Here is a 14,917-nt window from a genome sequence, read left to right as displayed (position 1 = left end):
TCTTGGCCTTCTTCCTGGAGCTTCTCTCCGCCCTTACCTGGATTCTTGGCCTTCTTCCTGGAGCTTCTCTCCGCCCTTACCTGGATTCTTGGCCTTCTTCCTGGAGCTTCTCTCCACCCTTACCTGGATTCTTGGCCTTCTTCCTGGAGCTTCTCTCCACCCTTACCTGGATTCTTGGCCTTCTTCCTGGAGCTTCTCTCCACCCTTACCTGGATTCTTGGCCTTCTTCCTGGAGCTTCTCTCCGCCCTTACCTGGATTCTTGGCCTTCTTCCTGGAGCTTCTCTCCACCCTTACCTGGATTCTTGGCCTTCTTCCTGGAGCTTCTCTCCACCCTTACCTGGATTCTTGGCCTTCTTCCTGGAGCTTCTCTCCGCCCTTACCTGGATTCTTGGCCTTCTTCCTGGAGCTTCTCTCCGCCCTTACCTGGATTCTTGGCCTTCTTCCTGGAGCTTCTCTCCGCCCTTACCTGGATTCTTGGCCTTCTTCCTGGAGCTTCTCTCCGCCCTTACCTGAATTCTTGGCCTTCTTCCTGGAGCTTCTCTCCGCCCTTACCTGGATTCTTGGCCTTCTTCCTGGAGCTTCTCTCCGCCCTTACCTGGATTCTTGGCCTTCTTCCTGGAGCTTCTCTCCGCCCTTACCTGGATTCTTGGCCTTCTTCCTGGAGCTTCTCTCCGCCCTTACCTGGATTCTTGGCCTTCTTCCTGGAGCTTCTCTCCGCCCTTACCTGGATTCTTGGCCTTCTTCCTGGAGCTTCTCTCCGCCCTTACCTGGATTCTTGGCCTTCTTCCTGGAGCTTCTCTCCGCCCTTACCTGGATTCTTGGCCTTCTTCCTGGAGCTTCTCTCCACCCTTACCTGGATTCTTGGCCTTCTTCCTGGAGCTTCTCTCCACCCTTACCTGGATTCTTGGCCTTCTTCCTGGAGCTTCTCTCCGCCCTTACCTGAATTCTTGGCCTTCTTCCTGGAGCTTCTCTCCACCCTTACCTGGATTCTTGGCCTTCTTCCTGGAGCTTCTCTCCACCCTTACCTGGATTCTTGGCCTTCTTCCAGGAGCTTCTCTCCACCCTTACCTGGATTCTTGGCCTTCTTCCAGGAGCTTCTCTCCGCCCTTACCTGGATTCTTGGCCTTCTTCCTGGAGCTTCTCTCCACCCTTACCTGGATTCTTGGCCTTCTTCCTGGAGCTTCTCTCCACCCTTACCTGGATTCTTGGCCTTCTTCCTGGAGCTTCTCTCCACCCTTACCTGGATTCTCACCCCTCCTCTCCCTTTCCCAGAGTTGGGCTCTTCTGGCACCAGGACAGCCAGTGCTGGAAATCGTGGCGGGGGGTGAAGCAGGCCAGGCCAGGGGGGTAATTACATTTTAGGTCACATTTCATGTGAGATCAGATCAGATAAAATGCAGGAATAACCGGCCGTAAATGAATGACTCGCCGGATTAGGGTGATCCATTTATTGATTAACCGTTATTTTATTCCTTCGCTGCTCTCCGGCCCAGAAACACTTTGCAAATCATCAGCCGCCGCTCAGGACGGAGCCTTTTATAATATATATCAAAGGGGAAAGCCGCCAAGAGCTGGACTGGCGGGACTGGAATCCAGGGGGGAGGGGGTCATTGGGACAGAAATCCTATAAATAAAATCATTAAATGTTCTGTAGAGACATCTGTGATCTCCCTCCTCGTCAGGAGAACCCGGAGGAGAAATCCTTCTACTGCTGGGATTACTTGTAAGATTAAATTTATGTTTTTAAGGACAGGTTCTCTTTATGTCCTTTGATGGGACTTTCCGAATTCTCCTGAGTCCCCCAATCAGCCTCCAGCCATCCTCTCTCCATCCCCCTTGACTTCCCATTAGAGGCTGAAGACTCTCCTCCCTTATGTATAGCAGTGGTCCTCAATTTCAGTCCTCAGGGCCCACTAACAGGCCAGATTTTAGGTATTACCTTGGGGAGATGCAGACTAGAGTACTGCAATCACTGAGCAGCAAATGATATCTTGCAAATCTGGCCTGTTAGTGGGCCCTGTAGGCCAGGGTTGAGGACCACTGATGTAGAGGACCAGAGAATGGTGGAGGCTGTACAAAGGAGGGGCAGTTCTGGGGGAGGCAGACTCTGAATACACAAATATATACAGACATGTGACAGAGAACTCATGGGTGTGTCTTGTGTCTGCAGGAAATGGGAGGGGGCAGTCCGCCCCAGAAGAACTGGAAAGGAATCGCCATTGCGTTGCTGGTTATTCTCATCGTCTGCTCCCTCATTACGATGTCCGTCATCCTACTAACTCCAGGTGGGTCTGACCTTTCCTTCTCTTCAGTCTGTCAGGGCGGGGAATGTGTGGTGGTGTCCAATATTATTTTATTGTTTATGATCAGAATCTAAGCGCTCTCAATGTCAGTTATGTGTTTTCTGTGTCTGGAAATATTTCACTAATTACAATGCAGTATTCTATCCAGCCAGCAGGGGGAGCTCTATTTCAGCTGTGCTGAGGAATGTTTACAGGACTCACTGAGTCATTAGAGTAGTGACTCCACCCCATTGATAGCAAGGACCCCTCCCACTCAGAACAGTGACTCCACCCACACACTGCAGTGGCTCCACCTAGAGCAGTGACTCACAGGATACACTCATCAGTGCAGTTGCTCCACCCACTCACAGCAAGGACCCCTCCCTTATCAGCAGCTCATTTAGAAGGCTACAATCAGACAAATATTGCTGGACAGAAAGCTTTGCTATCTTTGCTCTTTAGCTAACCTTTAGCACTCTGGGATCTCTTTGTCCTGTATTAACATTCTTATTTGTTGTTAAAAAGTTATAAACTGAAAAAAATCAGTTAAGAACTTAGAATTGCAGCAGTTCTTCAATGTGAAACATCCACGGGTAGTTCACAGTGCAAAACAACATCAGCAAAAGGGACCAAAAAAGACCATTACTAGTAGAGGATAAGACAGGTCCTCTTTGCCGATGGTTGGACTCTTGTGTAGTTGTTATCATGTTTTATATCAGAATATTACAATCTCTGCGGCCATCTCATTCACACCTCTGTTACTGCATTGTGTTTGTCTTTCTGTCCTTCCAATGTCAAACACTTTACTGTTCCTGTGGCCCTTACTGCTGCCAGGGGCCCAAACACCAACTGAGCCAAAAGAGGAGAAGAAAGGAGAAGTGACCATTATTGTATGAAGTGTTGGCAGTGGTGGAGTCTTTGGAATAGAAAATGTTTGGATGTCCCAGAAACAATGAACACCCATTGTACCCAGGAAGGCCTGGAACCACCAAAGTCCACCGCCATGGAGGACAATACTGAGCGTCTGCCAAGGCTAACCATTTCATCTTCATAGGTTCTGCCGTCTCTTCCCGTTCATATTCCCAACCATACTTTATATTCATATTCCCAACCATACTTTATATTCATATTCCCAACCATACTTTATATTCATATTCCCAACCATACTTTATATTCATATTCCTGACCGTCTCTTCACGTCCATGTTCCCGGCTGTCTCTTCCCCTCTAGTTTCCTGGCTGTATCTCCCAATCCATATTCCCAGCTCTCACTTCCCATCCATATTCCCGACCGTCCCCATCCATATTCCCAGGCCATCCCTATCCATATTCCTAGCCGTCTCTTCTCTTCCATATTCCTGACTGCCCTCATCTTATACCCTGTCGTCTCTTCCTGTCTATATTCCCGGCCATCCTCATCCATATTCCTAGCTATCTCTTCTCTTCCATATTCCCTGCTGTCTCCTCCTGTTCATATTCCTGACCATCTATTCTCTTCCATATTTCCGGCAGTATCTTCTCCTCAATATTCCTGGCTGTCTGTTCTTGTCCAAATTTTTGGCCGTCTCTTTTCGTTCATTATCCCGGCTGTCTCTTCACATCCATATTCCCGACCGTCCTCATCCATATTCCCAGCTGTCACTTCCCATCAATATTCCTGGCCGTCCTCATCCATATTCCTAGCCGTCTCTTCTCTTCCATATTCCTGACTGTCCTCATCCATATACCTCGTCGTCTCTTCCTGTCAATATTCCCGGCCCTCTCTTCTCATCCATATTCTCAGCCGTCTGTTCCTATCCATATTCCAAACCATCTTTTCTCTTCCATATTCCCGTCCGTCTCTTTCCATCTATATTTCCATCTATCTATTCTCATCCATATTCCCGGCAGTCTATTCTCATTCATATTCCCGGCTGTCTCTTCCCATCCATATTCTCAGCCGTCTCTTCTCTTTCATATTTCCGATCATCTCTTACCTTCCATATTCCCGGCTGTCTCTATCTATCCATATTCCCGGCTGTCTCTTCCCATCCATATTCCTGACCGTCTCTTCCCATCCGTATTCCCGACCGTCTTTCCATCTATATTACCGACCGTTTCTTCCCATCCATATTCCTGACCGTCTCTTTACATCAATATTACCGACCGTCTCTTCCCATCCATATTCTCGGCTGACTTTTCCCATCCATATTCCTGACCGTCTCTTCCCATCCATATTACTGACCATCTCTTCCCATCCATATTCCTGACCGTCTCTTCCCATCTATATTCCTGACCGTCTCTTCCCATCCATATTCCTGACCGTCTCTTCCCATCCATATTCCTGACCGTCTCTTCCCATCCATATTACTGACCATCTCTTCCCATCTATATTACTGACCATCTCTTTACATCAATATTACCGACTGTCTCTTCCCATCCATATTCTCGGCTGTCTTTTCCCATCCATATTCCTGACGATCTCTTCCCATCCATATTCCTGACCGTCTCCTCCCATCCATATTCCTGACCGTCTCTTCCCATCTATATTACTGACCATCTCTTCCCATCCATATTCCCTGCTGTGTCTTCCTGTCCATATTCCCAGCCATCTCTTCCCATCTATATTCCCTGCTGTCTCTTTTCACCTATATCTCTGGCCCTCTCTTCCCGTCAATATTCCCGGCCCTCTCTTCCCGTCCATATTCCAAGCCGTCTCTTCTCATCCATATTCCCAACCATCTCTTCTCTTCCATATTCCCGGCCTTCTCTTTCCATCTATATTCCCAGCCGTCTATTCTCATCCATATTCCTGGCCATCTCTACCCATCTATACTGTATTCCCAGCTGTCTTTTCCCATCTATGTTCCCATCTGCCTCTTCTCATCCAAATTCCTGGCTGTCTCTTCCTGTCCATATTTCCGGTTGTCTCTTATCTTCCATATTCCTGGCTGTCTCTTCCCATCTATATTTCTGGCCGTCTCTTCCCATCCATATTCATGGCTGACTCTTCTCTTCCCTATTCCCGGCCGTTTTTTCCCATCTATGTTCCCAGCTGTCTCTTCTCATCCAAATTCCTGGCTGTCTCTTTCTGTCCATATTTCCTGTTGTCTCTTATCTTCCATATTCCCGGCCGTCTCTTCCCATCTATGTTCCCAGCTCTCTCTTCTCATCCAAATTCCTGGCCATCTCTTCTCATCCATATTCCTAACCGTCTTTTCCCATCTATATTCCTGGTCGTCTCCTCCCATCTATATTACCGGCTGTCTCTTCCCATCTATATTTCTGGCCATCTCTTCTCAACCATATTCCTGGCAGTCTCTTCCCATCCATTTTTCCGGCTGTCTCTTCTCTTCCATATTCCTGGCTGTTTCTTCCCATCTATATTCCCGGCAGTCTTTTCCCATCTTTATTCCCAGCTGTCTCTTCTCATCCAAATTCCTGGCCATCTCTTCTCATCCAAATTCCTGGCCATCTCTTCCCATCTATGTTCCCAGCTCTCTCTTCTCATCCATATTCCTGGTCATCTCCTCCCATCTATATTGCCAGCTGTCTCTTCCCATCCATTTTTCTGGCTGTCTCTTCCCATCCATATTTCTGGCCGTCTCTTCCCATCCATTTTTCTGGCTGTCTCTTCTCTTCCCTATTCCCGGCTGTCTTCTCTCATCCATATTCCTGACCATCTCTTCTGAGTTCAGAATCCGTAGATTTCTCCATCTTTCCTTCGCTGATCACTGCAGATCTCATTCTAATCCCTGCAGATTCTCCATCCGTTTACTTTCTCATCTCTCATTCAATCTTCACAATGTAACATCTGCCTGATGTCTTGAATGTAGGAACATCTGTCACATCTGTCCTGACATCGCTCTAATCTTATCCCGGATTCATCATTGTCACACCCTCAGTGGACGGACAGACAGACGGACAGCCCTCCACATATGTTGTGATATAATTGGGCATTTTCCATTTCACGGCGCTGACTTTGATCTAAATTCCCCGGAAATATTTCACAGAATATAATCGTCTTTTACAATAATCAGGAATTTCATTTCTTGGCTGAATCTCTGCTTTGAAAGCACCAATCAGAGACGAGTCTTTTCATACATTTTATGTAAACTGAAGCCTTGCTGTCTTACAATGAGTACTAAGCTCCCTGAGCACCAGAGGGTGAATGCCCCCTGACCTGCTTTATATTCTTCCATTTTATTGGGAATGACTGAATGCCACTTCTGTCATCCCAGCGACCATCATCATCTTCATTCATCTTCATTCGAATTATCAGTGAGCAGGAAACGGCGATCAGACGAGGCAGCCGGCGCCATTCCTGCACATCTAAAATGTTCTTTTCATGACACGAGTTACAGTACACAATTAGCAAAGTGCTAAACCGACACACGGAAGAGGAGATATTCCCAGTATGAGCCGCTACAGATGCTCAATTACTCCACATAATAGAAGAGATTTGTGCGCTCCTCCGGGATCTCCTCACTCAATGCGCTGAGTTCCGCTCACAATGCAGAGAGGGTGGAAATGGGAATCAGCAGATTATTTATAGGACGAGGTTGGGATGAATTTTCAGTGTCTCTGGACAGATGGCGCCTTCATTGAGATAAGTCAGCTGGTGGTGACCCCTCACCCCTCATCGTTGTTTTCACTTATCACCGGCCTCACTTTCCACCCCCCCCCCCATCCCTCCGGGGGCTTTTCTACAGATTTCTTCATGGAAAACTGACAATTGTGCCACATTTATTATTTCATTATTTCTATTGCCTCGGCTTTTCCACGCCCAACCTGCCGAGACATTCAGGCCTTCATCTTTATGCTCAGCAACATAGAATGGTCATAGAAATAGTATTTCACTTTTATTTCACTTTTTTAAATGTGCCCAAATCTGAAGAGTTCAGAAAGACCCCCACCCAATGCGTATGATCCCTTCCCTCCATTGTACAGACAGACCCCCTTCCAATGCGTACAGCCCCCTCCCTCCATTGTACAGACAGACCCCCTTCCAATGAGTATGACCCCCTCCCTCCATTGTACAGAAAGACCCCCACCCAATGCGTATGATCCCCTCCCTCCATTGTACAGACAGACCCCCTTCCAATGCATACGGTCCCCTCCCTCCATTGTACAGACAGACCCCCTTCCAATGAGTATGACCCCCTCCCTCCATTGTACAGACAGACCCCCACCCAATGAGTATGACCCCCTCCCTCCATTGTACAGACAGACCCCCACCCAATGAGTATGACCCCCTCCCTCCATTGTACAGACAGACCCCCTTCCAATGCATACGGTCCCCTCCCTCCATTGTACAGAAAGACCCCCTTCCAATGAGTATGACCCCCTCCCTCCATTGTACAGACAGACCCCCACCCAATGAGTATGACCCCCTCCCTCCATTGTACAGACATGCCCCCTTCCAATGCATACGGTCCCCTCCCTCCATTGTACAGACAGACCCCCTTCCAATGCATACGGTCCCCTCCCTCCATTGTACAGACAGACCCCCTTCCAATGAGTATGACCCCCTCCCTCCATTGTACAGACAGACCCCCACCCAATGAGTATGACCCCCTCCCTCCATTGTACAGACAGACCCCCACCCAATGAGTATGACCCCCTCCCTCCATTGTACAGACAGACCCCCTTCCAATGCATACGGTCCCCTCCCTCCATTGTACAGAAAGACCCCCTTCCAATGAGTATGACCCCCTCCCTCCATTGTACAGACAGACCCCCACCCAATGAGTATGACCCCCTCCCTCCATTGTACAGACATGCCCCCTTCCAATGCATACGGTCCCCTCCCTCCATTGTACAGAAAGAGCCCCTTCCAATGCATACAGCCCCCTCCCTCCATTGTACAGACAGACCCCCTTCCAATGAGTATGACCCCCTCCCTCCATTGTACAGACAGACCCCCACCCAATGAGTATGACCCCCTCCCTCCATTGTACAGACAGACCCCCACCCAATGAGTATGACCCCCTCCCTCCATTGTACAGAAAGACCCCCTTCCAATGCATACGGTCCCCTCCTTCCATTGTACAGAAAGACCCCCACCCAATGTGTACGATCCCCTCCTTCCATTGTACAGAAAGACCCCCACCCAATGTGTACGATGCCCTCCTTCCATTGTACAGCAAGACCCCCACCCAATAGGTATGATCCCCTTCTTCCATTGTACAGACAGACCCCCACCCAATGTGTACGATCCCCTCCCACCATTGTACAGAAAGACCCCCACCCAATGTGTACGATCCCCTCCCTCTATTGTACAGACAGATCCCACCCAATGTGTACGAGCCCCCTCTTTCCATTGTACAGATAGACCCCCACCCAGTGCGTATGATCCCCCCCCCCCACCCTTGTGCAGACAGACCCCCACCCAATAAGTACTATCCCCTCCCACCATTTTACAGACAGACCCCCACGCAATGCGTACAATCCCCTTCTTTCTTTTCACTAATGTGAGGGAGAGCAAAAGTGAACTTTGAGGACAAATCACTCCACAGTTTCTGCAGCTACGGAGATCAGTGAGATCAGTGAATGTTTTTAGTAAACTTTTTAGAAGGGGCTGAGGAGGGCTCAGATCCATTGTCACATTGTGGTTGCTGTCTTTGTCTCCATTTCCCTGGACTTTCTAGGCCTCTGACTGTGGATTGATTTCCCATCCCAGCCCAACTGGCCCTTTATCAAAAACAAAAAAGATGGTTCTAACAAGTATTGGAGGATACAAGCAGAAAAGGACCATCCTCCATAGTGTCTACCTATAGGCAAACGTTGGCTCCTTGTCATTTTAGGTACTTCACAGGAATAAGGTGATATTCCGGCCCAGGTCTTCCTTCCTATCCAGGTCCTCCTTTCATTTGAATGAAGATGAAGTACTTGCTTCTTTTTTCATGGCTCTGGTCCACCAGCAGGAGGTCACCCTGGACTCTCTATCACGTACCTGGTAGCGGAGCCTAGTATGATGAGGAAGGCCTCTCTTACACCTCTGACTCGGGACCCCTGATAGTGTAAACAGGGGGCGCAGGAGTACAGAGTGGCAGAAGTGCCTGTAGGTCTTGTTACCCGCAGGGCAGGTGTCCACGCTGGGCAGGAGAAGTTGTCAGAAGGCTCCAGTAGCACGCAACCCTTGTGGGCAGCTGGTAGGCAGCAGACTGAGGCAGGCTGGTACTGGCAACAGTGGGCCGCTGAGATGGTTGCTGGCAGAATGTAGGTAAGCTGGAACAGCAGGGTGGAAGGCGGGTACCGGTGACAGCAGGCAGAGTAGTAGAGTCAAGCAGGCGGGGTTATCCACAGGCAGGATGGATCAGGTACAAGGCACAGACCGGAGCATAGTCAGGAAACAAGGCGGGTCTGGAACAGATCAGTGAAGCAGGGGCCAATGGAGCAGACAGAAGCAGAGGTCAGGGGACAAGCCGAGGTCAGTGCAGGCAGAATTCAGAGAGTAGTCAGGACAAGTCGGGTCAGCAACTGGAATCAGGATACTGATTTACAGGATACACAGGAGGCTACAGACAAAGCAGCACTGACCCTGAGCACTTGCCCAGTTTAAATAGCCCGCTTGGCGCCAACGTCTGTCACAGTGCACGTGAGTGCTGGTGCACACAACTATATGCCCGTGCACAGGTATGTGCATGCGAATAAGCAAGTGCCCAATTTTTCCGAGCATGAAAGGGAACATGTATTAACCTGTGCACAGAAGTCCATCCAGAGGAGCCATTTTGTCTATTGGCATGCCCTTCCTTACACTCTCTCAAAGTTGTGCCAGCTTTTAGAGTTGGACTTAATGCTTTGGATCCTTTCAGCAAATCAGATTCTCTTTTTTTGTGTCTCAATCAGTTCTTTTAAAGGATTAGCTTAATGTTAGATAAAGCAGACAATCTCTATGGTGTAATAAACAAGCAAAAAATTGGGGGAGCAAACCCTGAACATGTATATCTAAAGCCGGTGCAGCTATGGACCAAGCAACATGTATATTAAAAAAGAATAGCGCAACCATGCAAAAGAAATGACTATCAAATATGGAGACAATCCATAAATAAAAATGGGGGTTTGGTCCCACCATATGGCCATATCGTGCTCAAGCCCACCACTGCGTCAAAGTACCCCATTATCAGTGGGTCCTACACTATCCATGAAAAAGGGGTGAATCCAGCCTCTCTTACCCTTGGAGACAACACTCCTTGCTGGGAAGGTGTGCTAATGCACTGCAGGGGACTCCTCCTATATCTACTTGATAGAGGACACCAATAGAGTACAGGTGTGTGTGGGGGATGGGATGCTCAACCCCATAAGTCTGGTCAGACCGAATACATAATAAACAAGCAAAAAATTGGGGGAGCAAACCCTGAACATGTATATCTAAAGCCGGTGCAGCTATGGTGTATAAGAGCTTTATTTCCTGTCACAGTCCCCTCTACCAGGACGCTGGGCCCTTGGTCCTTCTCACATCTGGCCTCAGTGTATCAGGTCTCAAAGGTTGCTACTTGGTCTTTGGTTGTCACTTTCTAAGCGTTTTATTGGTTGGGTGTAACATCAGTGGATGTTTCTTTTGGTAGGAGGGTTCTGCACTATGTGATCCCCCATTTTCCTTTCCTTGGGTTGCAAGTTTTGCCCCATTGGTGTTTTCATTCCGGTAGTTCTTGCCCACTGCTCTTTATTATGGAATGCTTCTGGACATCCCATAGGCTAGGAAAGAAGAAAGAAGGGCAAAGGTTTCATGGCTGTGTTCTACATTGAACATAAAAGTAAAAAAGATTTTTGTACCAGCAGCAAAATCCCTCTCCAGTAGTTCATTAGCAGACATAACTCCCTTCTTTATGTCGGGAACGTAGCCATGGTTCCATTTTGAGAAGCCTACAACTAAGTTCCTAAGCATTATAGTGGTTTAGCCACTGGAGAACTGACCTCTTTCTGCTTTGCATGGTGTACAAACTTCCTGCAGATGGCAGTACATCGATAAATTTAAACATTTAGCACTGTGTCCCCCAGTGGACTCCCGGAGAAAAGGATTTTCCTATTTTTTGGGCAGGATTTGTTTTTTAATGGTCTGATTATGTCAATCAGAGATGTTGGAGTTAGCTAGACTCAAGCATCCAACACGTCCTGGGAACCACAACACCCCACTTCATCTGGGCTCAGATAGTGGACTAGAACTTGAAAGGACTCAAGAGAAACCGATCGATATTAGACCAGACGTGAACTCTCAGTTATCAACTGCAAATGTACATAAAGGAGAGTTCAGATGACGAGAGTTCATATCTGATCTAAGGTTGATCTCTGGTTATGGTTTCCACTTTCAGATTTATGAATAATTAAAGCACGTTGGACTCACCTTTTGGTTTAACACTTGTGCGATTGTAAGCTGAAGCTTGTATGTTTGACCCAACAGGTAGATCAGGGACTGGACCCTAGGTCATTGTATGACCCAATAGGGGGACCAGGGACTGGATCTGAGGTTATTGTGTGACCCAAAAAGAGGACCTAGGACTGAACGCTAGGTCATTTTGTGACCAAATAGGATGATCAGGAACTGGATCTGAGGTTATTGTGTGACCCAACAGGGGTATCAGGGACTGGATTCTATGTCATTGTGTCATCCAACAGGAGGATTAGGGAATATATCTTAGGTCACTGTGTGACCAAACAGGAGGATCAGGGACTGGATCCTAGTTCATTGTGTGACCCAACAGGGGGATCAGGGACAGGATCCTAGGTCATTGTGTTATCTAACAGGAGGATCAAGGACTGGACCCCCTAGGTCATTGTGTGACCCAATTGGAGGATCGGGGACTGGATCTTAGTTCATTGTGCGACCCAACAGGAGGATTGGGGACTGGATCCTAGTTCAGTGTGTGACCCAACAGGAGGATTAGGGATGCTAGGTCCCTGTGTGAACCAACAAAAGGATCAGGGACTGGACGCTAGGTCATTGTGTGACCTAAGAGGAGGATCAAGGACTGGACCCCGTAGGTCATTGTGTGACCCAATGGGAGGATCAGGGACTGGATCTGAGGTCATTGTTTGACTCAACACGGGATCAGGGACTGGATCCTAGTTCATTGTGTGACCCAAAAGGAGGAATAGGGACAGGATACTAGGTCATTGTGTGACCCAACAGGAGGATAAGGGACAGGATACTAAGTTGTTGTGTGACCCAACAGAAGGATTGGGGACTGGATCCTAGGTCATTGTGTGACCCAACAGGGGGATCAGGGTCTGGACCCCCAGTCATTGTGTGATACAATATAGAACAAATCAGAGACCATACTGTGGACACTGCGAAACCTAATAGGAAGGAACCAATGATCAGTACACTGGGACATTGCATGATCCAAGGGGGGATTCACAGACCTGACACTAGGACGTTGTATGATACAACAGGGAGTATTTGGGACCAAAAACTTTAACAATATGTGACCTGAAGGGGAACGAAGGACCAGATAGTTGCACAATAGGTGACAAGGTCAGATGGTTGCTATGAAAAGCCAGAAACTGGACCATTATGTAACCATGGGGGTTATATATAGCCAGACACTGGGCCATTAGGTGATCTAACAGGTATATCAGGGACCAGACACTGGGGCATTAAGTGACTACATGGTGAGAGTAAAGGGGGTATTAAGGACCAGACTCCGGGGCATTATGTGACTAGATGGTGGGGGGATGGGGGGATTAAAGGGTCAGATACTGGGCCATTATGTGATAGGGAAGGGGTATTAGGAACGGGCATGCAGGGTATAAAAACTCTGGAACAGTGGCAGGACAATTTCATTCAGCGCCCAGGGCAAAGATGCCAAACTGTGCCCCCTCCCTCAGGGTAAGGGTCAGGGCACCCTCATCTTTGCAATAAATCATTGTGCCCGGGGCAGCCGCGCATCCTGCCTACCCGTTGTCCCGACCCTACTCTAGAACATTGTCTAGTGTGGCCTACTAAGAGGCAATTAGTCAGGCCCGGAGCAAAAAAAAAATAGGCGCAGGGCCTCATGATAGGGTTGATAGGGGACACAGGAGAAGGAGGCAGGATAGGGTTAATAGGTGGGCTGTGGCTGGTGGTGCCTGAATAGGATTGGGCTAGGCCAGGTTGGGTGGGGGCTTAGGGGTGGTGACTCTGGGTGGGGCTGCTTTGGGGTCAAGCAGAATCGTGTGAGCAGCCAAGAAGGAGGAATCCTCTGTGCTGCCCCTTGCTGAATATGGCTGACTCTGAACTGTTGCTGGGGAGGCTTCGGGAGGCTGCCGCTTCACGCGGCTCCTCCTGGCTGCAGGCGCAGGTCTCCGCTATGCTTGGCGGGGAGCCTGCGGCAGCGGGGGACGGGCGTTCCCGCGCTCGGAGGTCACGGCCTCCGGAGCGTTACAGCCCGCCAGTGTCCCCTCGTGCTGAGCGCCGTTCCGGGAGCCCCCCTGTGGACCCTCCAGGCTCGCCGGCCCGGCGCTCTCCTGCCAGGGCCGGCGGTGCGGCTGGGAGGAATTCCCCTCTTCGGCGGAGCACGTCCGGGCGGGGCCCTGCCCGTTCTTCCTCTCCGGCCCCGCCCGCTCGTCGGATCACAGCAGGCTCTGCGGCCGCCCCGACTGGTGAGGACCGATCGGTCGGGGCGGCTCGGCGTGGGAGACGGCCGTTTGCGGCCACCAGCCAGTCGGGTGGAGCGGCTGGTGGCTTGAAGCTGCGGGCATCCCGGTCGGGGGTGGAGCCTGAAGAGTCGGAGGTGGATGGCCGTGGATCGGGGCCTAGTGAGAAGCGGCCCGGGCGCGCCGAGGCTGGAAGGTCGGCTTGGCTGCGGCAGGGGGGGGGATGGCAGTCGGTCAGCCCCCTCGGTGCTTGATGTTCCTGTTCCGGTGGAGGATCGGGTCGGTCTGGAGGAGCGATCGGAGGGGGAGCTGTCGGGCTCGGATGTCGGTGAGGTGCCTGTTCCTGTGCCTGCGGGGGATGCCGGATCTGCGGCGGTGGGGCCTAGCCCTGCCCGGCCTGGTGAGTCTTTCAATGTACACTCTTCTTTGTTGTCTGTGTTGCAGGCGTTGTCCGGGGGGTCGGGGGCTGGGCCTGGCCGGGGGGGGTCCGGGGGGTCCGAGGGTGTGCCGTTGGGGTCGGGGGTCTCCTCCGCCCCGCGGGGGTCCACGGGGCCCGCGGTAACGGGCGCCGGGGCCGGGCTGGAGGGCCTGCTGGCGGGGCTGCGATCTTTGGTGCAGCGCTTTGAAGGGGGTTCGGGTGGCGTTTCCCCGACCGCGGCTTGGGGACAGGGGGCGGTCGCTCGCTCTGCGCGGGCGGGAGCGGCCTCAGGTGGTTTGGGGGCGGCGGCTTCCGCCGCGGAGGTGCCGGTCTCTGCGCCGGTCGTGACGCCGCCCGCGCAGGCGGTGGGGGACAAGGCTGCGGATCCCAAGTCCACAGGTAAGGATGCGGATGTGGTTCGGCTCGCGGATGCGGCAAAATGTGAGGTATATGTTTGCTTTGAGGGGCCCTTGGGGGCGCACCTCAAGCCCGAGGTCAGGGAGAAGATTTGGAAGGACGAATACGTGGAGATCTTCACGCTGCTTCCGTTGGAGAAGTTCAACTTGGATCGGGTGAAGCCGGAGGAATCCAAGAAGGAGGATGAGGAGCGGCGGCGCTACAGGTTGATTCCGCGCACGTTTAGCAACTGGCTGCAGGCGTT

The 14,917-nt window shown here is 50.5% G+C and overlaps 1 protein-coding gene across 1 annotated transcript in view; it reads left to right on the top strand.

The window, feature by feature from the left end:
• DPP10 (dipeptidyl peptidase like 10) overlaps positions 1-14,917 on the top strand; it is a 318,952-nt gene that overhangs the window by 37,175 nt on the left and 266,860 nt on the right. Inside the window, exon 2 of the mRNA XM_082261092.1 lies at positions 2,172-2,286. Coding sequence (XP_082117218.1) covers positions 2,172-2,286 — 115 coding nt within the window. The remainder of the gene's footprint in view (positions 1-2,171; positions 2,287-14,917) is intronic.

The sequence above is a fragment of the Pelophylax lessonae genome (genome assembly GCF_965119305.1).
Source record: "Pelophylax lessonae genome assembly, chromosome: 6".
NCBI lineage: Eukaryota > Metazoa > Chordata > Amphibia > Anura > Ranidae > Pelophylax > Pelophylax lessonae.
The sequence above is the reverse complement of the archived record's forward strand: the minus strand, read 5'-3'. Positions and strand labels throughout refer to the sequence as shown.